The 13089-nt window shown below is 35.6% G+C and overlaps 1 protein-coding gene across 7 annotated transcripts in view; it reads left to right on the forward strand.

The window, feature by feature from the left end:
* Nucleotides 1-12662, forward strand: part of EPC1 (enhancer of polycomb homolog 1) — a 105744-nt gene extending 93082 nt beyond the window's left edge. For 2 of the 7 annotated variants that reach the window (XM_023539796.2, XM_003420722.4), the window contains exons 10-15: nucleotides 686-1038; nucleotides 8569-8687; nucleotides 8768-8854; nucleotides 9818-9959; nucleotides 10066-10429; nucleotides 12153-12662. In XM_023539796.2, the coding sequence (XP_023395564.1) occupies nucleotides 686-1038; nucleotides 8569-8687; nucleotides 8768-8854; nucleotides 9818-9959; nucleotides 10066-10429; nucleotides 12153-12225 (1138 nt within the window). In that variant the 3' untranslated portion in view covers nucleotides 12226-12662. Of the gene's footprint in view, nucleotides 1-685; nucleotides 1039-5718; nucleotides 5943-7802; nucleotides 7821-8568; nucleotides 8688-8735; nucleotides 8855-9817; nucleotides 9960-10065; nucleotides 10430-12152 lie in introns of those variants that run through there. The other 5 variants (XM_003420721.4, XR_010321978.1, XR_010321981.1 and 2 more) reach the window with 5 other exon arrangements.
* The last annotated feature ends 427 nt before the right edge of the window (nucleotides 12663-13089 follow it).

Consider the following 13089-nt stretch of genomic DNA (forward strand, 5'->3'; position numbering starts at 1 on the left):
GTAGCAGGGACAATTCTCTACATTGGCTGTGTTTTATTCTATTAGTGTTAATTAGTGTTAGAATTTTGAGATAGAGTAATTTATACACGTTATGTATATCCCCTAGCATAGTGGATCGCTAATATTTTGTCTATAGATAATTTTAATGATATAAAATACCTCAAAGATCACATACATTTTTACTGCTTTTCTTCTCTTCCCACTCTTCCCCCCCCCCGGCCCCCACCAAAAAAAGTGAAACCTGCTTAAATAGAGAACAAGTGTGTCAGCAACATTTTTTTTTTTAAGTGTTTGTTTTGGTGCTTTGTAATGGAAGTGAAAATCTTTAGTTAAAACACATTTGGGAAAGAATACTCTCATGTAATATCAGTAACTTATTGGCAGATCAACATAGAGCTTTTGAAAGACTCTTCCTGTTATAAAATGAACAGTGTACCTTGTTCTTTAAGGTGACTGGTATTGGGTTACCTTAATTTAATAGGATCATTATAAAGCAAAAGGAAGAACCTGTATCAGAAATTGACATTTTAGCCTGTAGAGCCAAATATTGAAATAGGCAACTTTATAGTTTTTAAATATTCAGTATGGGTTGGTTTTGGAGAGGAAATGGAGAGAAAGAAAAACCTTTCTTACATAATCTTTGAATAACTATTTTAAATGTACATTTCTTGCCTGTCTTTAATAGGGTCTTACTGGACAGAGCTCATTCAGACTATGACAGTATGTTTCGCCATCTGGATTTGGAAATGCTTTCTTCTCCACAACATTCTCCAGTCAATCAGTTTGCCAATACCTCAGAAACAAATACCTCGGACACATCTTTCTCTAAAGACCTCAGTCAGATACTAGTCAATATCAAGTCATGTAGGTGGCGGCATTTTAGGCCTCGGACACCATCTTTACATGACAGTGACAGTGATGAACTCTCCTGTAGGAAATTACATAGGAGTGTAAATCGAACAGGAGCAGCACGACTTGGGACCCAGACATGCAGTACCTCTACGCAGAGTAAAAGTAGCAGTGGTTCAGCACACTTTGGTACGTTTGTTACTGTGTACATTTCTATACAAATGTCACCTTTTGTGGCCTGTCACATTTATCACTAAGAGTAGTTCCCCCCCGCCCCCCCCGGCCTTGAAACTGAAAAGAAGAAAAACCTAGGTCTAAATATTTATTTGAATTGTGTCACTATAGGGGTTTTGAGTGTATGTGTATTCAAAAGGGGGTTTATGGTCAAATGTATGACGTTTGTCCTGGACGCACTCCGTGAATGACAAGATTTATCAATTATATTTTCAAATAATATGAGAAACAAGAGGCCCTAAGTTTTTACTGTTTTATGCTTAGACACGTCTTTAGTCTTTTACCTGATCTGCTTAAAAGTAGAAATCAGAAAGGTGGTAGATGGGCATAGCCTTATCTGCTGAGGCAGTAATTCAGAGTAAATTATAAGAAACTAATTTTTCAGAAAAGAATATTTAAGTTAAATGTTATTTTAATATTTTTGAAAATATTTTCAGATACCTACTTTACCATTGTGGCTACATTGTGAAATGTCTAAAATAAATGCTATCCATTTAAAATATTCATATAATCTTAGCTTCCTATTTTAAAGCTAAATAAACCTGTGTTATTTGAAACAGAAATTCACTGTAAAAATTGTTACTACAGATTTTTGTTGAAGTGATTTAAATATAGATTTTGAAAGGACTACATTTATTTTGTACCTCTAGTCACTGGTAGGGTTACATTGAAACCTTCTCATAAATATGAACAGTTGCTTTATTCTTAAAGAACTTCAGGAAATGTTGTATAAACTGATTTATTTCATGGTTAAAAAATAATATGTCTATGAAATGCAAATGTTTCAGCTCATAAGAAATATAATCACACTTCAGCAATCAGAAGTCAATTGAAGTTATTCTGCTTAGAACAGATATTTGGCCACTGCTCTCAAGGTCTGGCAGATTGTTTATAATCCTGTTAAATTTTAGAGTTTATGTCACAAAGAGCCTGGCTATGCATTTATAGTCTTAAAAATCGGGAAGAAGAACTTTTCAATATGAAGGCTTACATACAGTGTGAGTGTAGAGATTTTGAAATGTAAACTTGGAAAATGTGTTCCTTTTTAAGCTGTATAAAATTCTTTGAGACATCGTACAAAATAGGCGTGTTCCATTTCCTTCACCCCTTAAAATAGAGAAATTTTAAAACGTATTACCAAACTTAGGATCTTAAAATGTTCTTTTCTATTTAAATTGTTTTGCTATACTACTTAAGTAAGCATCAATATTATAAAAATTTGAAAATTCCTTCCCGTTTGCCAAAGAACATTAAAAGATGGACATTGAGCAGTGTTACTTTACAAAAAATTTTGCTGGGAGAAAAAAAAAAAAAAAAAAAACTTTAGAAACCTTGTATTAGTATTTCTTTTTAATCATTTCCTTCCTTTATATATGTGATAAAACTAAAATAGGTTTGTCAAAAAAATCTTTTTCCTTTGCTCTTGATTGTTTCCATTTTTAGCTCTCAATAAATTTCCCTAAATTTTGCTGGATCTTCCTGTTTACATAGTGAGTAAATACCTATAGGCTATTAATGTGGTAGCACTTTATTTATTCCTTCATATTTGTGAATATTCCAGAAGCCTAAAACTTAACCTCTATACGCTTCATAAAGTATATTACAGTAGAGTCGTATCGTATGTGCATTCAGCTTAAGTGAATTTAACTATACCCCCTGGGGAAAAAAAGAAAAATTTAGCAGTTTAAATGGTATACAAGATTCTAAATACCACTCCATTAAAAGAACGTATTCTCTCCAATGGGTCTGAAATGGGAGCAGTGAATCTACTGTTCCCTCCCTCAGTGCCACTCCCTCTGTTACCACTTCATTAATAGTGTAAGCACCTCACCTGGCTCAGTATAATTGTAGTTTTAAAGATAAATTTTTTCCTCTACAGCATGGCCCACAAGTACAAACCCAACCACTGCATCTGGTACTCAACCAAAGAAAATTTGATTTAGTCTGATGGCCTGTAGGAAAACTGGCTGTGTTGGGCTTATTGAAAGAGATGGGTCTCTCTAAAGGAATACTCAAGGTTTAATTTTGACCATGCTGGCTTTAGAACTTAACCATTGTGTCAGATACAAGTCCAGTAGATATACTTCCCTGCTGCTTAAGCCAAATATGTGGGTTATAATTTTTATAATTTAGACCAGTTTGGATTATTTGATCATTGTGATAAATACTGATATTTATACTTAACGGTATGACATAGTGATGCCCTCTGGTCTGTTTTTCCCTTTTCTAAATAATCATCTAAAAGGGCCTGTTTACTCTCACTTATAAATAGAATGTTCTAAATGAGGGCATGAGGGGTCCATTCATTTAGCACATCAACTTTTGTAGCTTCTGTTTCAACTGCTCAGCAGCTTTTTGCTTGCTTCCCAGTCTTGGCCAGTCTTGCATGGTTGAATGGCTGAAGGGGTAGTCAGATGTTAGAGTGCCTCGTCTTCTGGGTACTTTACAGCAGAATAACACAGTGTGGAGGAAGTGGGGAAGACTTATGTGTATTCAGAAATTCTAGGACTAAGTTTTAGTATTCAAGGAGAAATCATGTGTTTTTAATAATCTTTAGTTGATACACGATCTGGACAGTTTCCAAATACACTTTTCTAGTGTTATCCATAAAACCGCTTTCAAAAACTTAGTTTTATGAGTGACTAAGTATTTCCATGTGTTTGAGTTTGAGGAATATCTGATATTAGAATATCTATTTTAATAATTAGGACTCTGGTATATAATTCAGAAAGACTGGAAGCAGTGGAACAGTGATTTTAAAACCACAGTTATATATTTAAGATCTGAATTTCTAGTTCCCAGTGAAACTTCATCAACATTAACCCATTACCGTGGAGTCTATTCCGACTCATAGCGACCCTATAGGACAGAGTAGAACTGCCCCATAGGGTTTCCAGGGAGCGGCTGGTGGATTTGAACTGTTGACCTTTGGGTTAGCAGCTGAGCTCTTAACCACTACACCACCAGGGGTCCTCATCAACATTCGAGGTCATTTTTCTCAACTCACGTATCTGCACTATAGACTCGGTTTATTTTCAGAAGCGAATAGGAGATACATAGCTAGAATGATACGGTGCTGAGTCTCAATAGCAGTAGCTTACTTAATTTAATCCAGTTTACTTAGTTTGCAACATAAAATTTGAGTCTTACTGTGGAAAAGAAAATCCAGAGATAAGCACTGAATATTTTAATCATTAGATTTTGTAAATCTGCAGGACTTTAATCCTTGATGTGCATCAAAATTCAGAATTCCTTTTTAACTTTAATAGAAAGTAGGTTTATCACATAATATCCCCAGCAGAGTCTGGGGTGACACCTAGTAAAATACATGAATAGTTCTTCAATTGTGCAGTGACATGCAGGAATATCCATACCCAGTGGGATAAATAAACTACAGATGATCTCATGTTCCAGTGATTTGCCACCCAGGGAGTTGAGGTCTGCACAGGTTTTGCCACCAAATGAGTTACAGTAAACTTTGGTTTTCAGATTACTTATGAACCTCAAACCTATCAATTCAAGCTTCCTGCATAGATCATACTTTAATAAGTATCTGACAAATCATTTCATTATATATTTCTTTAAAGTTACTTTTTCCTGTATTAAAAGAATGTTTTGCCTGTGTACTGCTCAAAGAAATTTCTGATTCAGGAGTGTCTTTTAAAATAACTGTTTTGGGTTTGGGCCTTTTTTTTTTTTTTGGTGGGGTTTGTGTGTTTTACAAAGTATATATTTTGGTAGTTTACAGTCAATCTTCCCAAACTGTATTTTCAAATCATTTTTTTTCCTAAGCTCTTGTCCCACCTGCCCCCGCCCCCACTCCTTTGATCGTGTCAGTTGATCTTCTCAGGCTATAGGAGTGAGTGCTGCTCACAGTGCAGCAGCCTGACCCGGTACTGGTGCACCATGGTTTCCCGGGATAAGAAGTGGACTCATAAAGTTTTGGGTTATTTCATCTAAATTCCTACCCAGAAGAATTGGTTAGAAGCTACCAAACATAGTTTTTGACCCCTGTCTAAAATCGTTTGTTGCCACTGAGCTGCCTCTGACTCATAGAAACCTTAACGTACAACAGAACAAAATATTTCCTGGTCCTGTGTCATCTTCACGATCATTGTTAATGTTGGAGTCCATTGTTGCTAAACATTTTTATTAAGGGCAAATTCCACAACTTTCCAGATCAGGTTCTTCTGCGGTTGGAAAACTTGGTTAGACAGTTGGTCCTTACATTCCACCCAGAGCCGGCTCTTTAAACCTGCACGTTCGCATTTTGCCCTGGGAAGCATACTGAGTACGTTTTCTTGCTTTTCAACATCAGTGTCCTTCAGATACTTGAAATCCTGTTATGCTTCCTTCTTCCCTCGTCCAGTTCTAATTGAAAAATGCTGAGCTTTTAATCATGTTCCTCACGTGACCATTCTCCCTACATAGATTCTTGTTTGTCAGGCGCTCTGTATATGAGATTTATTCTTAAGCACTTGAGTCATAAATTAAAACTTTGAATATTTCTTGTAAATATTAAATCTTAAATTTTTATTTCTTCTTAAATTTAAAATATCATTTGTTTCTGGGGGCATTTTTCCTTACACTACTAAATACTTTTGTGACCTCAGACCAAAGTTTCTTTGTCTCTAGAAGGAGGTTATTATAAGAGAAAATCACCAAGAGTTCATCCTGATCTAAAAATGTTTGGTTCTGTGAAACGACTTTGGTTCCGGATTTGGTCATCTGTCAAAATAACCATCTTGCCCGTCTTTGTGTGAATCGCAGACTTGACTACCACACCATATCTCAAGATAGACTCATAACCTAAAACCTTCTACCTTGCTACTTCAGTCCGTTCCTAGAGATTTAGAAAGGTTTGGCCATCTTTGTTTTATTTCCATTATTTAGCATTTGGCTAGACTTCTGAGTTTTAACAGCATCTTGATCTGAGATCTCAGTTTTCTGTATATATAATAATTAAAACTCAATTCAGCTTATATTTGCCCACATTTACTAGCTTACTTTAGCCCAAGCTTTTCGATTATTCACACAGCCTCTTTGTTGGGTTGGAATTTTATTCGCTGGAATTACAAAATCTTACATTTTATAGCTGAAAAAATCCTTAGTGATCACCTAATTTAATCTCTTTCATATTTAGATACTGAACCCCCAAAGTTTAAATACTCAGCTAGTTATGCTGGAGCTGAGGACTAAAAGAGTCTCTTGGCTCCTGGGCCTGAGGTTTTTATTACCATCACTTTGAGCTTCTAAGTTGTCCTGTGTGTTTCTTCTTGATCATTTACCAAAAATGCTCCAGAGAAAATTTCCTGACTAGACTATGGAGTATAGAGATAGCTAACTAACAGGCTTAAATCTATGTTAGGAAGAAATTAACAGTTGTTAAAAAGTGAGATTCACAGAACCCTCAGAAACTCAGGATTAAGATACTGATTTAACTAGGGCAAAAATATTTGGAACCTTTATTCAAATTGATTTCCAGTTTTTTATCACTAAATTTTAAATTAAAATGTACGCAAATATCAGCAAAGTTCTATAAAGGGATACTTTTATTCATGTAAATTGTTTTGCATGTATATATGTCTTCAGGAAATGCTAAGTTATTGTTTTTCTAGATAAAAGGATGTGTTTTTAAAAAAAATTTACTGAGGATCTAGGAGATGCTACTAGGCAATTCAAGACTTAGGCAACTCACTCAAATTAATGTTATTTAAGAGTAAACCTCAGTAAAAAAACCTCAGTAGTACCTAATAATATCTAATTATCTGGCAATAATATCTAATAAATTAGGAATTCTCAGGTTTAAACAATTTTTTTTACTTTTTTTTTTTTTTAAACCTAAGAGTAAGCATTGTTTTAAATAATGAACATTTTTCAGGGTACCATTAGTTTTTGTAGAGTCTTGACGTTTTGATAGATCACATTTCTGTGATATGGAAATATTCACGTTGAACAGAAAGTTACTTCTATGACAGTATTTAGGGATCAGCTTCTTATCAATAGACGTATTCCCTGGAGATTTAAGATTTGAGAACCACAAACGTAATAGGGAAAGAAAATCATCAAGATACAGATACCAACTGAACATGTTTGTAATATTAAAAAAAGAGAAAATCAGAATTCTTCCAGTGAGAAATCACTTTTTTTGCCTTTGTTGCTCAAGAGTTGAGTTCAGCTCAAGTGTAACAGCCTATGTAGACACTAATAACTTCTAAGATTTACTTCTACATTATTTCATAGTTTTCTGATCCATTCAAAATATGTTAGGATTTATACCTAAACATTTTCTAGTTGTACTTAGGCAGTAGCAATATCCTGGGGGACAGAGAAAGATTCTTCATTAGTTAGGAATGAAAAGTGTAAAACTTAATGAAATGATATTTTTAACGAATTTATCAAAATGCAATTAACAATAGTAGCAACGAATAAGATGACAGTATTTTGAAAACATTAAACTTTAGATTGAGGAAATTTGTATGACTTATAGATTCCCTGGTACCCAGGGATGCATGAATTACCCCTTTTTTGTTTTAAAATAATTCTTAGCCAGACATTATAGGCTTCTTAAGGAAGCCCTTAAGTCAGATGTATTGTGATTGTATGTGCTTCCCCCCCACCTTTTTTTAATTGGCAAAAAACAAAGGTTTCCTTTTTAAAAACTGCACACACCTTTTTGGAGGGTAATAAATGAACATTTTTTTGTTTGTTTTTTTTAGAACTGAGCTCTCCATAGACAAACATAAGTAGCATAACACAGTGTCTTTCCTCAGTCATCATTCTGTACAGTAAATCAACATAAACAACTCCGTTCTTATTGACTGGATTTTTTCCAGGTGGGTTAATTGGGTGGGGAAAATTAGTAATTAACCTTAACATTTGGAGCCTCTTTCCTTCCTGTTAAAGGATGGGTTCTTAAAAAAAAAAAAAAAAAAGGATAATAAACCAACAACCTATCTTTCATAATATAAGGAAAATTTTTGTAATGACTAAAATTTTTAAATATGTACAACAGTTGCTATTTATACACAGAAGTGTTAGGGATCATCTGAATGCATTGGGACAATAATATGGATAAAATGCAGACTAAATGGCAATTATCAGATTTGTTCTCCAGCACAGTCTAAAGTTGAATTCCAGACCTGTGGATTAAAAAAGGCTGGTGTTACCTGTCTACACTGTCTCACACAAGTGTCACAGCTTTATAGAAATAGTGGTGTTGAAACTCAGGCGTGAGCAGTTCTCCTTGCTGTGTGGTTAACTAGGAAGCTTATTTTTCTTTTTCTTTTAAACTCAAGCCACTCTTCTAAAATGTGGTAGCAGAAATGCCGAAATTTGGGAATGATCTTTAGCAGGTTATGAGCCATTGTCAAGTGCTTTAATTCAGAGCAAATCTTTTTAATGCTAAAATGTGTTTTGGTATTGTAAGATGTATTTGATATCTATGCATTTTTATAAAAGTGTTTTTCCTCGTTTTATGTTCAGCATTTACAGCCGAACAATACCAGCAACATCAACAGCAGCTGGCACTAATGCAGAAACAGCAGCTTGCACAAATTCATCAACAGCAAGCAAATAGTAATTCCTCCACCAACACTTCACAGGTGAGGGATTTGTCTGTCTTATGATTATCCCTCATTGTTTCCCACCAGAGTTCATCTCTAATTATCAACTGTTGTCATAGAACCTTGCATCTAACCAGCAGAAAAGTGGCTTTCGCCTGAATCTACATCATAGCCACTCTATACAGGGTTTAGAAAGAACATTTCAGGTGAGTATGGAAGCTGTTGACTCTGCTCCCTACTTTAGAAAGTAAAACTTAAAAGCGTAGTTAAATGAGGTAGAGACCCCATTTGATCAGAAGTTCGTTAATGTACCTACCCGGGTCATAATCTTGGGTATTTTCATTATTATTGATTTTTTTATTATTATAATGCTAAAATAACCTTTTTTTACTCATAAAAGAAAAATCACCTGTAAACCTCAAGCATGATAAATGTTTGCCATTTAAACATATTTATGGCTTAAAGACTGAGGTTTGAGTCTAAGCATCTTACAGCAAAAATTAATTTTAAAAAATTCAAGGGGCCTCTCAATTTCTAGGCCAAGTTATGATATTTCTTATTACTTCCATTTCTGAAAAGATAACTACTTTATTACCCCAATGGTGCTTTTGGTTGTATGTGTATATATATACGGTGAAAAAAAATCTATGTATTTATTATTATGCATTTTTGCAAAACACTGAAATATTTTACCAACATAGTTTTTGTCCAACACTTTGTATTAGAGGTTGGCAGTTTCTACATGATAGATTTATTTGGTAATTGACATGTACATGTTATATATTGTCATAATGAAGATCAGAGTTTATAAGCCTTGTGTTGTAAAGTCACAACCCTTGTGCTATAAAGTCACTTGTTGTTGAGTTGGTTCTCACTCATAAAGATCCTATAGAATGGAGTAGAGCTGCCTTGCAGAGTTTGCAAGGAGCGACCGGTGAATTTGAACTGCCGACCTTTTGGTTGGCAGCCAGGCTCTTAACCACTGCACCACCAGCGCTCCATAAAGTCACTTACTGTTCCTCAAATATCTGACTGCCTAAAGAGCTGTAGAGATTTTAGTGATTGGCCACTGTGTTTCAGATGTAAATTGATTTCGTATACCCGTGTAGCTTTAATATTAACTGAGACTAAGTGGTCCTGATTAGATTTGTTTTGCGTTTTGTTTTTAGGGTTTTGTTTCCAAGACTTTGGATTCTGCTAGCGCTCAATTTGCTGCTTCTGCTTTGGTGACGTCAGAGCAACTGATGGGATTCAGGATGAAAGATGATGTGGTGCTTGGAATTGGGGTGAATGGTGTCCTTCCAGCCTCAGGTAAGGAGAAGGATCCTTAAATTGTTTCGATTGTATTTATAGCATATCTGTAATACAAACAGCAAAGTTGCACATTGCTTAGATATTTCTTTCTTTGTCTTTCCAGGAGTGTACAAGGGCTTACACCTCAGTAGTACTACACCAACAGCACTTGTACATACAAGTCCATCAACAGTAGGTTCGACTTTGTTACAGCCTTCAAATATAACACAGACTTCAAGTTCCCACAGTGCACTGAGTCATCAAGTAACTGCTGCCAATGCTGCAACAACTCAGGTTCTGATTGGGAACAACATTCGATTAACTGTACCTTCATCAGTTGCCACTGTAAACTCTATTGCCCCCCTGAATGCACGACATATACCTAGGACTTTAAGTGCTGTTCCATCATCTGCCTTAAAGCTGGCTGCCGCAGCAAACTGTCAAGTTTCCAAGGTTCCATCGTCATCCTCTGTAGATTCAGTCCCAAGGTGAGTAGTTATTTTAAGGATAAAATGTTTGAAAATGCAGAGATCTAACTTAAATTCTCTGACATTGCTCTTAGCCAATTCTTTGTGTTTTCCATTTTTTCCCCTTTTATCCATTTAAAGAAGTATAAATGAGAATTGATTGCTTATTTATTCAAGAACTAAACAGATGGATATTATAATTCAGTGTTAGTTGAGAATTTGAACCAGATGATACAGTAAAATATTTGCTTACATGTTTTGGCTATCCTTTTCTTAATACAATAATAGCTTATAATGCTTTCATTTTTCTTCCAGCTTTGATTTTCAGCCTTTAAGCTAGGAGCTCTCTTCAGAGTATTTCTTTTATGTATAATTTCCTTCACAGCTTACAGTGTAGGGAGTTAGAATTGATAGAATCATGCCTAGTATGCTAAGTTGCTCTTAATAATGTAAATTACTATAAAGGCTTACAGTACTCCTGCCAGTTGAACTTTTAATTAGACCGTGATTTTCTATGCTAACTTGTCTTCTTGGGTCTCAGTAAACCATATAGAATGTTTGTTCAGGTTCTATATTGTTTTAAATATTAATGATAATTATAATCCTGCTGTTTGCAAGGTGCTATGGGAGAAATAAAAAGAGAAAGACGAGTTTTCACTTCAGTTAGAAGATAAGCATAAAGGTGTGGGAAGTTAAATAATGTTAACTCTGCGTAGCTGAAAACCATTCTGAAGGTATCACAAAGCATCATATGTTTGTTAATTGTATAGATGATGACTGTAATTTCAGTAAAAGGAGAAATCTTTTCACACCAGGTATATTCTGGGAGTGTCCATCAAAATGAGATCAGATTCAATCGGAGGTTGGGTTTGGTTGGACAGAGAAGAGAAGGAAAGAGGGCATTTCAGGCAGGTGGAGTAGACTAAGTAAAAATAGAAAGTTGGGAAAATATAAGTGTATTCAGAGATTAACGAGGAACATCGTTTGTCTAGAGGTTTGGAAGGTTACAGTTGAAGTTGGAGTGACGGGAGGAGGCCAGCCCATGGAGCACCTTGAATGAGAGACTGAGACTTAGAGTTCTGCAGCCAGAAGTGACCCAGAGGGAGGAGCAGGGTTTGTAGCAGCAGGTGGTAGCTGTAGAGTAGCACAATTTTCATTGTGATAAAATTGTATAGCCATGGAACACTAGCAGTGGATGGGACTTTAGAAATCACTTATTTTAGTTCCTTTGTTTTAAAGATGAGGAAACTGAGATCCAGGGAAGTTAACTGACTTCTCCAAGGACACTCAGCAATCTAGGTGATAGCACAACAAAAACTCTAGTCTTCTGCGTACTACTAGTTCCAGTAGCTGTCCTGCTCAGCCCCACTTAATGAACCCTGATTTGAAGTTCTGACATGAACCTCGGTCACATTTGTTTCTTTTTAAAAATTCTTATAAATTTAATACAGGGAGGAAAACTTGGTAATTCTTTGTTTTTAACGTCAAGGCTGCGTAAGTGCTACCAGAGTTTTGTTGGTAATGTAGTTGACTGTGGAATTTATATCAGATACAAGCCTGATTTCTGGTTGTGTACTCCTGATAATATACTATAAAGGTTCATGTTTCTTTACTTGGGACCTTACTGCCAAAACATGCAAATTTATTCCTGTTATTAAAATTAATTATGCTTTTTATTGGAAAGATAGTCTTGGTCCCTTAAATTTGTGTGTTTCAGATAACTAATTGAACTTTATTTCGACAGGGAAAATCATGAATCGGAAAAGCCAGCACTGAACAACATAGCAGACAACACAGTAGCGATGGAGGTGACGTAGCTCCCTCGGGGCGGGCGAGCTGCGGCCTGGGGACTTGATCAGGTGCTGTGCGTCAGTAGCATTTGAATGCAAGGGATGATGGAATGCAGCACATGCGTTTCCGTGGCAGCTGTGGGGACTTGACAGCAATGCTCATCTCTCATGCTTCGATTTTTCTTTTCTTACTGTTAATAGGAAAAAATCAACATCTGTAAATTAAGAATACAGCAATTATCTGTACAGTACTGCATATTTGTAATACCCTTGTATATATGTTACTTGAATACAGAAATGTTCATTTGTGATGCTTTGCACTTGGGGGTGGGGGGTGGGAGGGAAATAAATTGCAACAAAGAGTGTGAGATGTGAGATTGTATAGAGATGAAGTGTCATCATGTGCATGGTGCGGAACCTGCTGTTTTATCTATTTATTGTGCCGTGTTTACAGTTTTTTGTACACTGTACCTTCATTGGTTCCTGTGCTGTAGTAAATGTGTTAGGTAGCCGTGGACTCCTTGGTATTTTGTAAATGGTATAACATAACTTGGTTCCCCTCTGGGTCCCTGAGTTTTCTGTGTATCATGTGGAAAAAAAAAAAAAAAATGGTGACATACATACAGAATTTTACAAAAAAAAAAAAAAAAAAAAGGCATCAGTTAAAAAAAATGGGGAATGTACTGTTAAATGGGGATCTTCCTGGTCCACTCTCATTAGGACAAGTAACAAGGTAAAAATGAAGTCTCTTGAATCCTCCCATCCCCACTTGCCCACAGAACAGTGGGTGGTTTCTGGTACTTAAAGCACTAATGTTACGTTGCTGCTCTACAAACAGCCCAGTAGTCCCATTTCCTTCCACACCAAAAAGTGTTAAATCAAGTATGCAAA

The sequence above is a fragment of the Loxodonta africana genome, chromosome 4 (genome assembly GCF_030014295.1).
Source record: "Loxodonta africana isolate mLoxAfr1 chromosome 4, mLoxAfr1.hap2, whole genome shotgun sequence".
In the NCBI taxonomy this organism is placed as follows: Eukaryota; Metazoa; Chordata; class Mammalia; order Proboscidea; family Elephantidae; genus Loxodonta; species Loxodonta africana.